At 45.4% G+C, this 13334-nt stretch overlaps 1 protein-coding gene across 1 annotated transcript in view; it reads right to left on the minus strand.

Moving 5' to 3' along the window:
- SLC9A9 (solute carrier family 9 member A9) overlaps nt 1-13334 on the minus strand; it is a 462001-nt gene that overhangs the window by 268023 nt on the left and 180644 nt on the right. The window contains exon 7 of the mRNA XM_038751488.1: nt 4131-4269. Coding sequence (XP_038607416.1) covers nt 4131-4269 — 139 coding nt within the window. The remainder of the gene's footprint in view (nt 1-4130; nt 4270-13334) is intronic.

The raw sequence follows: 13334 nt of genomic DNA on the forward strand, positions 1-13334 counted from the left end.
CATCCCTACATGCTCAATTCATTATTGATCATGCTTACATAATAATAATGATGATAATAATGATGGCATTTGTTAAGCGCTTTCTATGTGCAAAGCACTGTTCTAAGTGTTGGGGAGGATACAAGGTGATCAGGTTGTCCCACGGGGGGCTCACAGTCTTCATCCCCATCTTACAGATGAAGTAACTGAGGCACAGATAAGTGATTGAGTGATTGAGAAGTGGAAGGATTGAGAATGTGAGCCCCACACGAGACAGTGACTGTGTCTAACCCAATTTGCTTGTATCCATCCCAGCTCTTAGAACGGTGCCTGACACATAGTAAGTGGCTAACAAATACCATTATGATTATTGTTATTATCTTCTCTGCACCTCAGTTACCTCGTTGGTAAAATGGGGATTAAGACTATGAGCTTCATGTGGGACATGGACTGCAACCAACCCAATTAGCTTGTATCTACCCCAGCACTTAGTACAGTGTCTGGCATATAGTAAGCGCTTAACCAATACCATTAAAAAAATTAAATAATGGATCAGGCAGGACCAGAGCAGGCTGTTGAGAGCCCACCATGGCTGATGGACAACCTGTCGTGAGCCATCAGGACAGGGTAAGGAGGAAGGAGGGGATTGAGCAGACAGGAAATGTCACTGTTTATTGTTGTGTTGTACTTTCCCAAGTGCTTAATACAGTGCTCTGCACACCGTAAGTGCTCAGTAAATACAATTGACTGAATGAATTCGACAGACTCAAGGAGGCAGAGCTGCAAATGACCCCAAACTTGCCAAGGGGAGGCTGCAACCTCGAACCAAGAAGCAGCATCTGTGTGTGTGTGTGTGTGTGTGTGTGTGTGTGTGCGCGCGCACACATGCTCACACACACACAGTGCTGATGGAAGTACAGGTCAACCAGTTCTCCTTTCACAGTTGACCCCAGTACTCAAAAATCCCTCTGATGGAAAAATTCACCCATCTGTGTGAGTGTGACTGAGAAGGCCAGTGGGACTTCACAGCCTGACTACATTGTGCAAACAAAAATGTTGTCTCTTGATATGTTGTCTTGTTTGATGTTGGCAGTCCCTGGAACTGTTTTCATTTCTGTCTCCTTGTCTCTCGATCCTTATGAAACTTCTGCTCAAAAAGAGCTGTTCCCTTCTCGGTGGCAGTGCGCCATGCTGGGCTATCCTTGGCTACTGACTCCCAGTTTTCAGCTGGGTTGCAGTATTGTTTGAGCCGTTGTTTTACCGAGTCTTTAAAATGTTTCCTCTGCTCCCCCCTTTTTTTAATGGCATTTGTTAAACACTCACTATATGCCAGGCACTGTACTAAGCACTGGGGTAGATATGACCTAATCAGGTTGGACACAGTCCATGTACCACATGGAGCTCACTGTCTTAATCCCCATTTTATGTGTGAGGTAACTGAGGCCCAGAGTAGTGAAGTGATGTGCCTAAGGTCACACAGCAGGCAAATGGCAAAGCCGGAATTAGAACCCAGGTCCTTCTGGCTCCCAGGACGGTACTTTCTCCTCTAGGCCATGCTGTTTCGCTGATAATAGTATTTGTTAAGGACTTACTATGTGCCAAGCACTATGTTAAGCGCTGGGGTATGACTAAGATAATCATTCATTCAATCGTATTTATTGAGCGCTTACTTTGTGCAGAGCACTGTACTAAGCGCTTGGAAAGTACAAGTTGGCAACACATAGAGACGGTCCCTACCCAACAGCAGGCTCTCAGTCTAGAAGGGGGAGACAGACAACAAAACAAAACATATTAACAAAATAAAATAAATAGAATAAACATCTGCAAATAAACTAAATTCATTCATTCATTCAATTGTATTTATTGAGCCCCTACTGTGTGCAGAGTAAGTGCTCAATAAATATGATTGAATGAATGAATGAATGAATGCAGAGCACTGTACTAAGCGCTTGGGATGTACAAGTTGGCAACATATAGAGACGGTCCCTACCCAACAGTGGGCTCATGGTCTAGAAAGTGCTTAATAATAATAATAATGGTATTTGTTAAGCACATACTATGTGCAAAGCACTGTTCTAAGCGCTGGGGAGATATAAAGTGATCAGGTTGTCCCATGTGGGGCTCACAGCCTTAATCCCCACTCCACAGATGAGGCCACTGAGGCCCAGAGAAGTGAAGTGACTTGCCCAAAGTCACCCAGCTGACAATTGACGGAGCTGGGATACGAACCCATGACCCCCGACTCCGAAGTCCATGCTCCTTCCACTGAGCCACTCTGCCTCATAGTAAGCGCTTCATAAATGCCATGGTGCTTATTATTATCTGTCTCGCTCTCTCCCATGGCTCCTTCCCTCCTGGCTTCCTCTCCTCCTCCATTACCTCACCATGTCCCCCGAAAGGCCCTGCCTCCCTTCGCCGCAATGTGCGGGTTCAGGCCTTAAACCCCCCTCAAAGTCTCCCCCTCCCAGCGTGACCCCACCCACGGGCCCCACATGGGGCTCCCAGTTTACATAGTAGTGAGAACAGATATTGAATCCTCATTTTGAAGAAGAGGGAACCGAGCACAGAGAAGTTAAGTGACTTGCCCAAGGTCACACAACAGACAAGTGGCAGCATCAGGATTAGAATCCAGGTTCTCTGATTCCCAGGCCCAGGCTTTTCCCACTAGACCATGCTTCTGGATTTTGGTTTTCCAAAGTCAGCGCTCTTAAATGCTGATATCTTTGGATACTTTGTCCTGTTGTTCATTTTCTTCACCTGCCTGTCCCAATATAGCTATGTTGTCTTCTGTGGTGTGAGCTCCAAGGGTGCAGTCATCAGTCAATCAATGGCATTTACAGAGTATGTCCTGCACTGAGAATTTGGGAGAGTTCAGTACAACAGAGTTGTTAGATATGATCCCTGACCACCAGGCACTGGTAATTAGAGGGACAACCTGCCAATAGCAATTCTGGAATGGCTGATCATTTTGTATCTATCCCAGCAGTCAGTAGAGTGCTTGGAACATAGAACTCTCTTAACAAATATCACAATTATTGTTGGATGTGGCATCCAGATTTCACAGCCATGGAGCAAACTGGACAGCGCTACAGCTCTGGAATGAAATACCATGCTGCCACCCCACTCTGAGAGAAAATCTTTCAAAGGATGGGCTGGTCTACGTGATTCAGTTTGCTACTTCCTTGTCTACCAGTGAAGCATTGGTCAGCATGCTAAGTAAGATAATTCTGCGGTTCCTTCAAATAGGAAGTCCTTTCTGTGTTTCTGCTTCCTTTTTGCATCAGTCTTTATCCTCATTTATGTTCCATGTGTGTATTTGTATCTATATGTGCAGGAGGCATTTTTCAAGAGTGTTTAGACAGACCACATTATTGCAATGAAAACAGAGACATGGGGACTTCCTCCTGAAGCTTAGCGCCATTCTCTTGCTGCTCAGCTGCTGAGAGGGCATGGAGGGTAGGGGGAAAATGAGGTTACAATCCCACAGTATTAAGGGATGACCATAGTCCTGGCCCAGAGAGAGTTGTGGGAACTAAACCAGAGCCCACAATGAGCATGCCCCAGCCCAGATGTGTCCATCTAAGCCCTGGCAGCGAGCCAGGATGCTAAGAGGCAGTGTGCAATAGGCCGGCCGATTGAAACATAATTGTTCTAATGCCAGTATTTGAAGGTGTTTTTCTAACTTTGCTCACGGTGACTTGACATGGGGTAGTTCCAGCTAGCTGTGATATGTGTTCAGCCCCCTAAAGGGAGGGACTGTGAAGGCTGGAGGAGGTGTCCAAGTCCAGCCTGAAATTAGGATCTGCTGACTGGACTCTTCCTTCTACGAAACAGCTGTCCCAGGACCAGTTCGAAACAAGGTCAGGGGGCCAGTGCACCCTTCTTTTACCTCAGCCTTGGTCCGCACTGCCTGACTGCTTTGCACACAATAAGTGCTCAATAAATGTGACTGAATGAATGAATGAATAAATAAATGGCCTGCTCTCTTCAGCCGCCTCCCTACAGCCCCACTTTGGGGTCAATGCTTGGTTTTCAGAGCTCCTTCCCACCAAATGGAGCATCTCCATCCTATGGGATGGACAATGGAGTGACATTCCCTGCAGGACTGGTCCACAGGCTGTTCCCAGCTGGAAGTGACTCTGGAAGGATATCAGAGCTGTGATGATGGCGTATGCAGAGCCCATAGCGAATGATCCAGCAAAGATTCCTAGGAAATTCCCCACCGACTGGAAGAATGCGGCCATATCAAATGCATTTGGGTTCTCCTTGGGGCTGTAGATGGATATAGAACTGTAAAAACAAGAGGGAGAAAGAGGAATAGTTAAAACATCGATTTCCATTGGTCCAATACCCACCCCATGGCTTGCACCCACTTTTTGAGGGAAGCCCTTCGCACCAACTGAGAGTAGGACCAGGGACAAGACTGGGAAAAAGCGCATTTGGGCCATTCAAAACCCAGGATGTCTCATAAGAGCCACCAGTCTTGACTATGGAGACATAACAGAGAGTGTTTTCCTGAACGAAATAGGTATTAAAACATAGTAGGTGTATGAGGAACCTACAGAGAGGATGGATACCTGAATTATTTATTGACCATATGTCTTTTTGCTATTATATATGCACCAATGTTCCCGATAAAGAAAGTGCACTTTTAAGTCCGTGTGGGTGTCACAAATCATCAGATGCACGAAATCTCCAACCTCGATCTTGCCATAAACCATGAAGCATTTCCCCCGCCTGCCTAAGATAACCCTCTGTGGACAGGGTCAACAGCAATCTATGTACTCCTGTGGCTTGGCTCTGGCCTAGAGATTTCCCTCAGAAACAAATTGCTACAGCAGCCATAGGGGCAGGGGAAGGCATAAGGAGGCTCACTTGTGCCCAACTCCTGGCTGGTGCCATCCAGGGGACTGATTTCCTCAGGGAAGTGATTTCACCAAGAGAGACGCTCTGGACCAACTACTGAGGTGGTGGCCGCCTGGTTGGCTGAAGATGCTTGAAATCCAGAGCTGCAATGTTGCTGGGTGCTTAGTGCCACCCATCTGAGGAAATGTGCTTTTAATGTCACCACATCAACAATCCCTCCATTCATTCATTCAATCATATCTATTGGGCGTTTACTGTGCGCAGAGCATCCATTCATTCATTCATATTTGAGTGTTTACTGTGTGCAAAGCACTGAACTAAGAACTTGAGAAGAACAGTATAACAATAAACAGAAACATTCCATGCCCACAATGAGCTTACAGTGCTTGGAAAGTACAATTTAGAAACAGAGACAATCCCGGCCCAACAATGAGACCATAGTTTAGAAGTGGGTAGAGAGACATCAAAATAAGTTAAAAGGCATCAAGAGCATCAATATAAATAAATAGAATCACAGATATACACACATCATTACTAAAATAAATAGAATAATAAATATATACATATATACACAAGTGCTGAAGGGTGGGGAGGGGGGTAGAACAGAGGGAGTGAGTCGGGATGATGAGGAGGGGAGGAGGAGCAGAGGAAAAGGGGGGCTTAGTCTGGGGAAAAGGGGACCTTAGTTTAGACTATAAGCTCATTGTGGGCAGGGAATGTGTCCATTTATTGTTATAATGTGCTCTCCCAAGCTCTTAGTACAGTGCTCTGCACATAGTAAGCACTCAATAAATATGATTGAATGAATTAAAGCAGATGGATGAGAGCAAGAACTCCTCAGGAAAAGACTAAGCACCAGATCAGATCCTGCCCCTTTTAATCTTATCGTGAAAAAGCAACACAACAATTTGGTGCTGGGTTCCAGCCGGTGGTTGGTTTGTACAGTGTAAAGGGAAGGGTGTTTCAGACACCCTTGGCACAGGAATTGGAAATACCCTTATGTGAGCCTTTAAGGGATCCCGAGTTGGCTACTTAATCAGATGCCTCTCTTCCAGAGGGCAGGAAGGGCACGTTAATGGTAACAATACAAATAATGGGGACATATGTTACAAGCACTAAGCACTGGGGTAGACACAATTTAAACTGATAGGACACAGTCACTGTCTGACATGGGGCTAACAGTATAAAGGAGAGGAAGAGAGAACAGGTAACTTATCTTCATTTTATGGATGAGGAAAATGAGGCACAGAGAAGTTAAATGACTTGCTCAAGATCACACAGCTGGTAAATGGCAGAGCCAGGATTCTGGTGAGGAGGGTAAGACATGTTTTCTGCCAAGACTGAACAGTCCTTCCATTCATTCATTCATTCATTCATTCATTCATTTTTGAGTGTTTACTGTGTGCAAAGCACTGGACTAAGAGCTTGAGAAGTACAGTATAACAATAAACAGACACATTCTTTGCCCACAATGAGCTTACAGTCAAGAGAGGAAGACAGATATTAATATAAGCATAATGTGGGTGAGAGTTCTGCTGACTCTATTGGACTCTCCCAAGTGCTTAGTCTGTCTAAAGTAAAAGTTTAATAAATATTATTGCCTGCTGTGTGACCATAGGTAAGCAATGTAACTTCTCTATGTCAGTTTCCTCAGGGACTGAGTCTGATCTGGTTGTATTGTACCCATCTTACTGTTTAATCCAGTAAGAGCTCAACAAAGACTCTTGATTGACGGTTGGATCCTGACTGTCCTGTTCTCTCAAAAAATGTTTTCATGAGTCTTTCCAAATCTGGGTCTTACTCGTCCCAGCCCAACCACACCACCAGACCTCAAGTCTGGAGTCCTCAGGTTCCTTCCTGGGAGTACTGCCTAGACTTGTTTTGATATCTGTCTCCCCCCTTCTAGACTGTGAGCCCATTGTGGGCAGGGATTGTCTTTATTTGTTGCTGAATTGTACTTCCCAAGCCCTTAGTACAGTGCTCTGCACACAGTAAGCACTCAGTAAATATGAATGAATGAATGAATGAATCCCAGATGTCCATGTCTCCTGACCTGAAGATGTAACTGCCATGGAGCCTAAGCATTCTGTTCTCCCAGATAGATTTTAATTGGGAAAACTCAATCAATCCCTCAATCAGTGGTATTTATTGAGTGCTGACTGTGTGCATAGCACTGTACTAAGCACTTGGGAGACTACAACACAATAGAGGTAGTAGGCACGAACCCTGCCCACAAGGAAAACAGGGTAGCTTAGTAAAAAGATCGCAGACTCATCATCATCATCATCATCATCAATCGTATTTATTGAGCACTTACTGTGTGCAGAGCACTGTACTAAGCGCTTGGGAAGTACAAGTTGGGAGTCAGAGGACCTGGGTTCTAATCCCAGCTCTGCCGACTGCTGCTATCTGACCTTGGATGAATCACTTAACTTTTCTGAGCTTCAGTTCCTTCATCTGCAAAATGGGGATTCAATCTCTCCTACTTAGGCTATGAGACCCATGTGGTACTTGATCATACTGTAACTACCACAGTGCTTGACACATTGTAAGTGCTTAACAAATATCACAATTATTATTATTTAAGGATCTGACAGATTAGAGGGGTTTTCTGTTTAAACTCCCCAGCAGGGGAAACAAAAAAGGGCTTTAGTTCTTGGTAAATACATTTATTTCTGCTCTAACACATACTTAATTGTGCAATGTGGATAATGGAAAATGGAAGGAATAGGGAATATTTTTTCCAGAGGATGAGTCTGTTCTAGTCTAATTCAATGACCATGTAGTACTTCATATTTCCAAAACTTTGAAGAATTTAATACAGTAACATAACAATAAGTGATATACAGTGACATATTATATTAGGGTCCAGCTAGTGTTGGACATAAAATCAATCAATAGATTATATTTTTTGAGTGCTTGCTGTGTGCTCTTGGGAGAGTAGTATATAACAGAATTGGAAGACAGGTTTCCTGCCCACAATGAGCTTACATTCTACAGGGGGATTCAAATATTTATATAAAGAAATTAACTTTGGCTATGTTCACAAGTGCTGTGGGTCTGAGGGGAGGGTGAATATAATATTAGAGAAGATTTGTATCAAAGAATGAAGGTGGGGTCTTTGAACCTGACTGTGAGCCCACTGTTGGGTAGGGACCATCTCTATATGTTGCCAACTTGTACTTCCCAAGCGCTTAGTACAGTGCTCTACACATAGTAAGTGCTCAATAAATATGATTGAATGAATTGAATGAATGAATTTACACCCCCCCCCCCACCCATTCCCGCTGAATCAATGGTGACTCTAACACCATTTCCCCTTAACATGAGGTTTTTGAAGAGCACAACTACCATGTTATAGTGGAAATGACTGTTCCTTAACTGGATGGCAAGCTCTTCTTCTTCACCTACCACACTTCCAGATTTCCTCAGCTTCTCCCAATTCCCCTTTCCCACTCAGATTCCCCTCTTCCTCTGCCAAGGGGCATTGTGGCTTAGTGGAAAGAGTACAGGCCTAGAGTCAGAGGACCTGGGTTCTATTCCCGGCTCTGCTACTTGTCCGCTCTGTGACCTTGGGCAAGTCACTTAATTTCTAGGTGCCTCAGTTTCCTCACCTGTAAAATGGGAACTGAATATCTGCTCTCCCTCCTCCTTAGACTATGAGCCCCACGTTGCACAGGGACTGTTTTCAACCTGATGATCTTGTATCTACCTCAGTGCTTAGTTCAGTGCTTGGCACAAAGTACGTACTTAAAAACTGACATTAAAAGAGTGGGGGGCTCTCTGGGGGCGACCAGCCACTACAGAAGTTGCACACTGACTAGATAGTAACGCAGCAGGCCACAGGCCAGAAGGGACTGACAAAACTGAGCATTACTGCCATTACCTTCTGTGTCCCTCCCTGAAGATGAAGCGAGGGGATCCTTATCTATTATTTACCCTTTAATAACTCTCCCAGATTGCCCTTTCTCAGAGTTGGCGTTCAATTATGAATGAGGAATTGATTCTTTGGGCCTGAGATTCAGTGGGGGCAGTGGGGGCGGGATTTCCCTCGAGCCTGTGGGGGCCTGTCTCCTCCTCCAGGTTAGGCACTGTGCACAGAGGATGAGGAAAATCTAGTGAGGCCCAGGTGGACAGTCACTGAGGGATTGTTAAGCAGCATGGCATAATGGGTAGCCTAGGACTTGGGAGTCAGGAGGTCTTGGGTTCTAATACTGACTCTGTACTTGTCTTCTGTGTGGCCTTGGGCAAGGCACTTCACTTCTCTGTGCCTCAGTTACCTCATCTATAAAATGAGGATTGTGACTGTAAGCATCACGCGGGACAGAAACTGTCCAACCTGACTTGCTTTTACCCACCCCAGTGCTTAGAACAGTGCCTGGCACATAGTAAGCATTATACAATTACCACAATTATTATTATTTCTGCCTTGAGGGTTTGGTGACATTCCTGGCCACTCCCTGGTAAGGGAGGAGTTAGGGATGCGTGGGGGGAGGTTCTTTCAAGGACAGTGCAGGTCTCAACTCTTTTTTTTACGGTATTTGTTAAGGGCTTACTATGTGCCAGTCACTGTACTAAGCTCTGGGGTGGATACAAGCTAATCAGGCTGGACACAGTCCATGTCCCAAATGGGGCCCACAGTCTTAATCCCCTTTATACAGATGAGGTAACTGAGACACAGAGAAGTGAAGTGACTTGCCCAAGGTCACACAGCAGACAAGAGGAAGAGCTGGGATAAGAACCCCTGGGTTCCATTGGAGAATGGAAGAATAAAAGGATAGATCATAAGTACCGTGGGTCTAGGAGGTGGTGAGTATTAACTCCGAGGTCCGTGCTCTAGCCACTAGGACACACTGCTTGTGGCTGCATTGCTCTGAAGCCTGGGGTTCCTTGCTTGGCTCTGTTCCCCCCTCCTAATGAGCCGGGCTGAAGACTAGTAGCTTTACTGGCTCAGTGGAAAGAGCCCAGGCTTTGGAGTCAGAGGTCATGAGTTCAAATCCCAGCTCCGCCACTTGTCAGCTGTGTGACCTTGGGCAAGTCACTTCATTCATTTATTCAATCGTATTTATGGAGCACTTACTGGGTACAGAGCACTGTACTAAGCACTTGGGAAGTACAAGTTGGCAACATATAGAGACGGTCCCGACCCAACAGCAGGCTCACAGTCTAGAAGGGGGAGACAGGCAACAAAACAAAACATATTTACAAAATAAAATAAATAGAAAAAATATGTACAAGTAAAATAAATAGAGTAATAAATATGTACAAACATATATACATATATACAGGTGCTGTGGGGAGGGGAAGGAGTAAGGCGGGAGGATGGGGGGAGGAGGGGGACTTCTCCGTGCCTCAGTTCCCTCATCTGTAAAATGGGGATGAAGACTGTGAGCCCCATATGGGACAACCTGGTCACCTTGTAACCTCCGCAGCACTTAGAACAGTGCTTTGCACATAGTAAGCACTTAATAAATGCCATTATTATTATTATTATTTAGCCACCTCCTAAAGTGCCCAGCTGTCTACTGGGGGATGGCCCAGAGCCTGGCTGGACCCAGCCCCCCGAGGAGACCAGTTTTTCCATTTTATACCCAGTAGTGATGTCCCAGATCAATTTACCAAGTGGCCTTCATAAGAATAATAATAATAATCATCATGTTGGCATTTATTAAATGCTTACTAGGTGCCAAGCCCTGTTCTAAGCACTGGGGAGGTGATAAGGAGATCAGGTTGTCTCACAGGGGGCTCACAGTCTTAATCCCCATTTTACAGATGAGGGAACTTGCCCAAAGTGACTTGCCCAAAGTCACACAGCTGACAATTGGCAGGGCTGGGATTTGAACCCGTGATCCCTGACTCCAAAGCCCGTGCTCTTTCCACTGAGCCACACTGCTTCTGTCTACCAGGGGAGGATATTGTCCACCTTGACATTCCGCCTGTCCAGAGAGAGCACTGTATTCACAAACGCTCCAGGATTTGGGAGAGTGGCCAGCAGCACGTCCTGCTGGATAAGCTAGGGGGCTTTTCTACTCTACTGCCTTCCATGGTATCTACTCTTGGCCAGTTGTCTTGCATCGTGTGGGACATGAAAGACCTTCTTCTGGCCTGGAAGGGACTGTTTGGTGGCTCATTCCCTCAACCCTCCAGAAGACCACGCCAGACAGATAATAATGATAATAATAATAATTACAGTATTTGTTAAGCACTTACTGCATGCCAGTCATTGTACTAAGTGCTGGGGTAGATACAAGTGAATAGGGTAGGACACAGTCCCTGTCCCACGTGGGGCTCACAGTCTCAACCCCCATTTTACAGATGAGGTAACTGAGGCCCAGAGAAGTGAAGTGACTTGCTCAACATCACACAGCAGACACGTGGTGGAGCCAGGATTAGAATCCATTACCTTCCAACTCACAGGCCTGTGCTATAGCCACTACAATATCCCCAGGCAAAAAGGTTTAGAAGACAGTTAAATGGCCAACTGTGTGGACTAGTGGAAAGAACATAGATCTGATAGTCAGAAGACCTGAGTTCTAGTCTCAGCCCTTCCTCGTGCCTGCTGCATGACCTTGATCAAGTTATTTAGATTCTCTGGACCTCAGTTTCCTCATTTGTAAAATTGGTATTTGGTACCTGTTGTCTCTCCATTTTAGACTGTGAGCCCCAGTCAATCTGTCAGTGGTATTTATTGGGTATTTGCTGGGTGCCAAGTATTGTACTATGCATTTGGGGTAAAACTATACAGAAGAGTTGTTAAATGCATTCCCAGCCCACAGGGAGCTTTCAGCCTAGAGGGGGAGACAGACATTAAAATGAATTACTGATTGAGAAATGGAAGAGTAAAAGGATAGGTTGTAAGTGCTGCGAGGCTATGGGGTGGTGAGTATCACGTCCCTAAAGGGTTTAGATCCAAATTCATTGCCAATTTAGAAGGGAGGGTGAATAGGAGACACAATGTGGGACAGGAACTGGGACCCATCTGATTATTTTGTATGTATCCCAGTGTTCAGTATGGTGCTTGGCAAATAGTAAGGACTTTCCAAATGTTATAATAATAATAAAAGCAACCAAAATCCTCCTATTTGAACCAGGTAGGGCCTCTGAAAACCAACTATGAGACATCTCCACCATCCTTAGGAGGAAGAGAATAGCACAATGAGTTAGAGATTGTAGAAGCAAACTCTCTGTCAATTGAAGTGCCCCAATGCTTTGGTGACAGCCAGTGAGGGGAGGCAGGAGTGGGCCGCTCCAGAGGACAATGGCCCCAGTCTGTCCCTCTGGTGAAGCCATGTGTCCCGCCCCTCTCTGCGCTGGCGTGGCCTTCTCTCCTGGGTCAGAAGGATTCAGTGCTCAAGTTACCCGACCTATGGACATTGAAAATGTCTAAAACTTTAGCCTTATGATGATGAAGAACAAAACCTGGACCCAGCTTCTCAGGATTTCCATAAATCATCATCATCATCAATCGTATTTATTGAGCGCTTACTGTTTGCAGAGCACTGTACTAAGCCCTTGGGAAGTACAAGTTGGCAACATATAGAAACAGTCCCTACCCAACAGTGGGCTCACAGTCTAAAAGGGGGAGACAGAGAACAAAACCAAACATACTAACAAAATAAAATAAATAGAATAGATATGTACAAGTAAAATAAATAGAGTAATAAATATGTACAAACATATATACATATATACAGGTGCTGTGGGGAAGGGAAGGAGGTAAGATGGGGGGGATGGAAAGGGGGACGAGGGGGAGAATTTGCTGCCAGGTGCCAGCCCTGATCCAAGATGTCACTCATCCTGTCAGTCACTGGGGCAATAATCTTGGATACCTCACATCTTCTCCCTTCTCCTCCCCCTCTTTGCCCAGCATCTTTCTTTCCTCTCGGCGTCTGGGTGGAGAGCTCTCCACAGACTCAGCCTAAGACTTCTCCTACTGGCTTGGTGGCTAAGGGAGATGCATCCTGCCAACTCCCTCTCCACTTTTTTCTCCAGCTCTCCCAATCCTTGTGTCCCAAACCTTCCCCTTGGCCATAACACTCCCCAAAAGATGGGAAATTTTCAGTGTCAAATCCCACCTCTGTCATGGCACCGGGCAAGCAACCACCTCGATTGCCCTTCTGAAAGCAGAAAGCCTCCCAGATAAATGGCTCTCGGCTTTGGGGGTGACAAAATGAGCCATTTGCAGACATTCAGCAGTAGTCAAAGTTTCCTCCATCAAGCATGAGCGGTGGGAAAAGAGACACAGGAAATGGACCCAGAGAGGGGGAGCTTAGAGGGAGCTTAGAGTTCAGGGAACAGGCAACTTTGGGTCCCTCAATCCATCAATCAATCAATCAATGGTATTTACTGAGAGCTTACTGTGTGCAGAGAACTGTAATAAGTGCTTGGGAAAGTACAATATAACAATATAACAGAGTTGGTACATATGTCCCCTGCCCATGACGAGCTTACAGTCTAGAGGGGGAGACAGAAATTAATATAAATACAAT

Source organism: Tachyglossus aculeatus, chromosome 1 (genome assembly GCF_015852505.1).
Source record: "Tachyglossus aculeatus isolate mTacAcu1 chromosome 1, mTacAcu1.pri, whole genome shotgun sequence".
Taxonomy (NCBI): domain Eukaryota; kingdom Metazoa; phylum Chordata; class Mammalia; order Monotremata; family Tachyglossidae; genus Tachyglossus; species Tachyglossus aculeatus.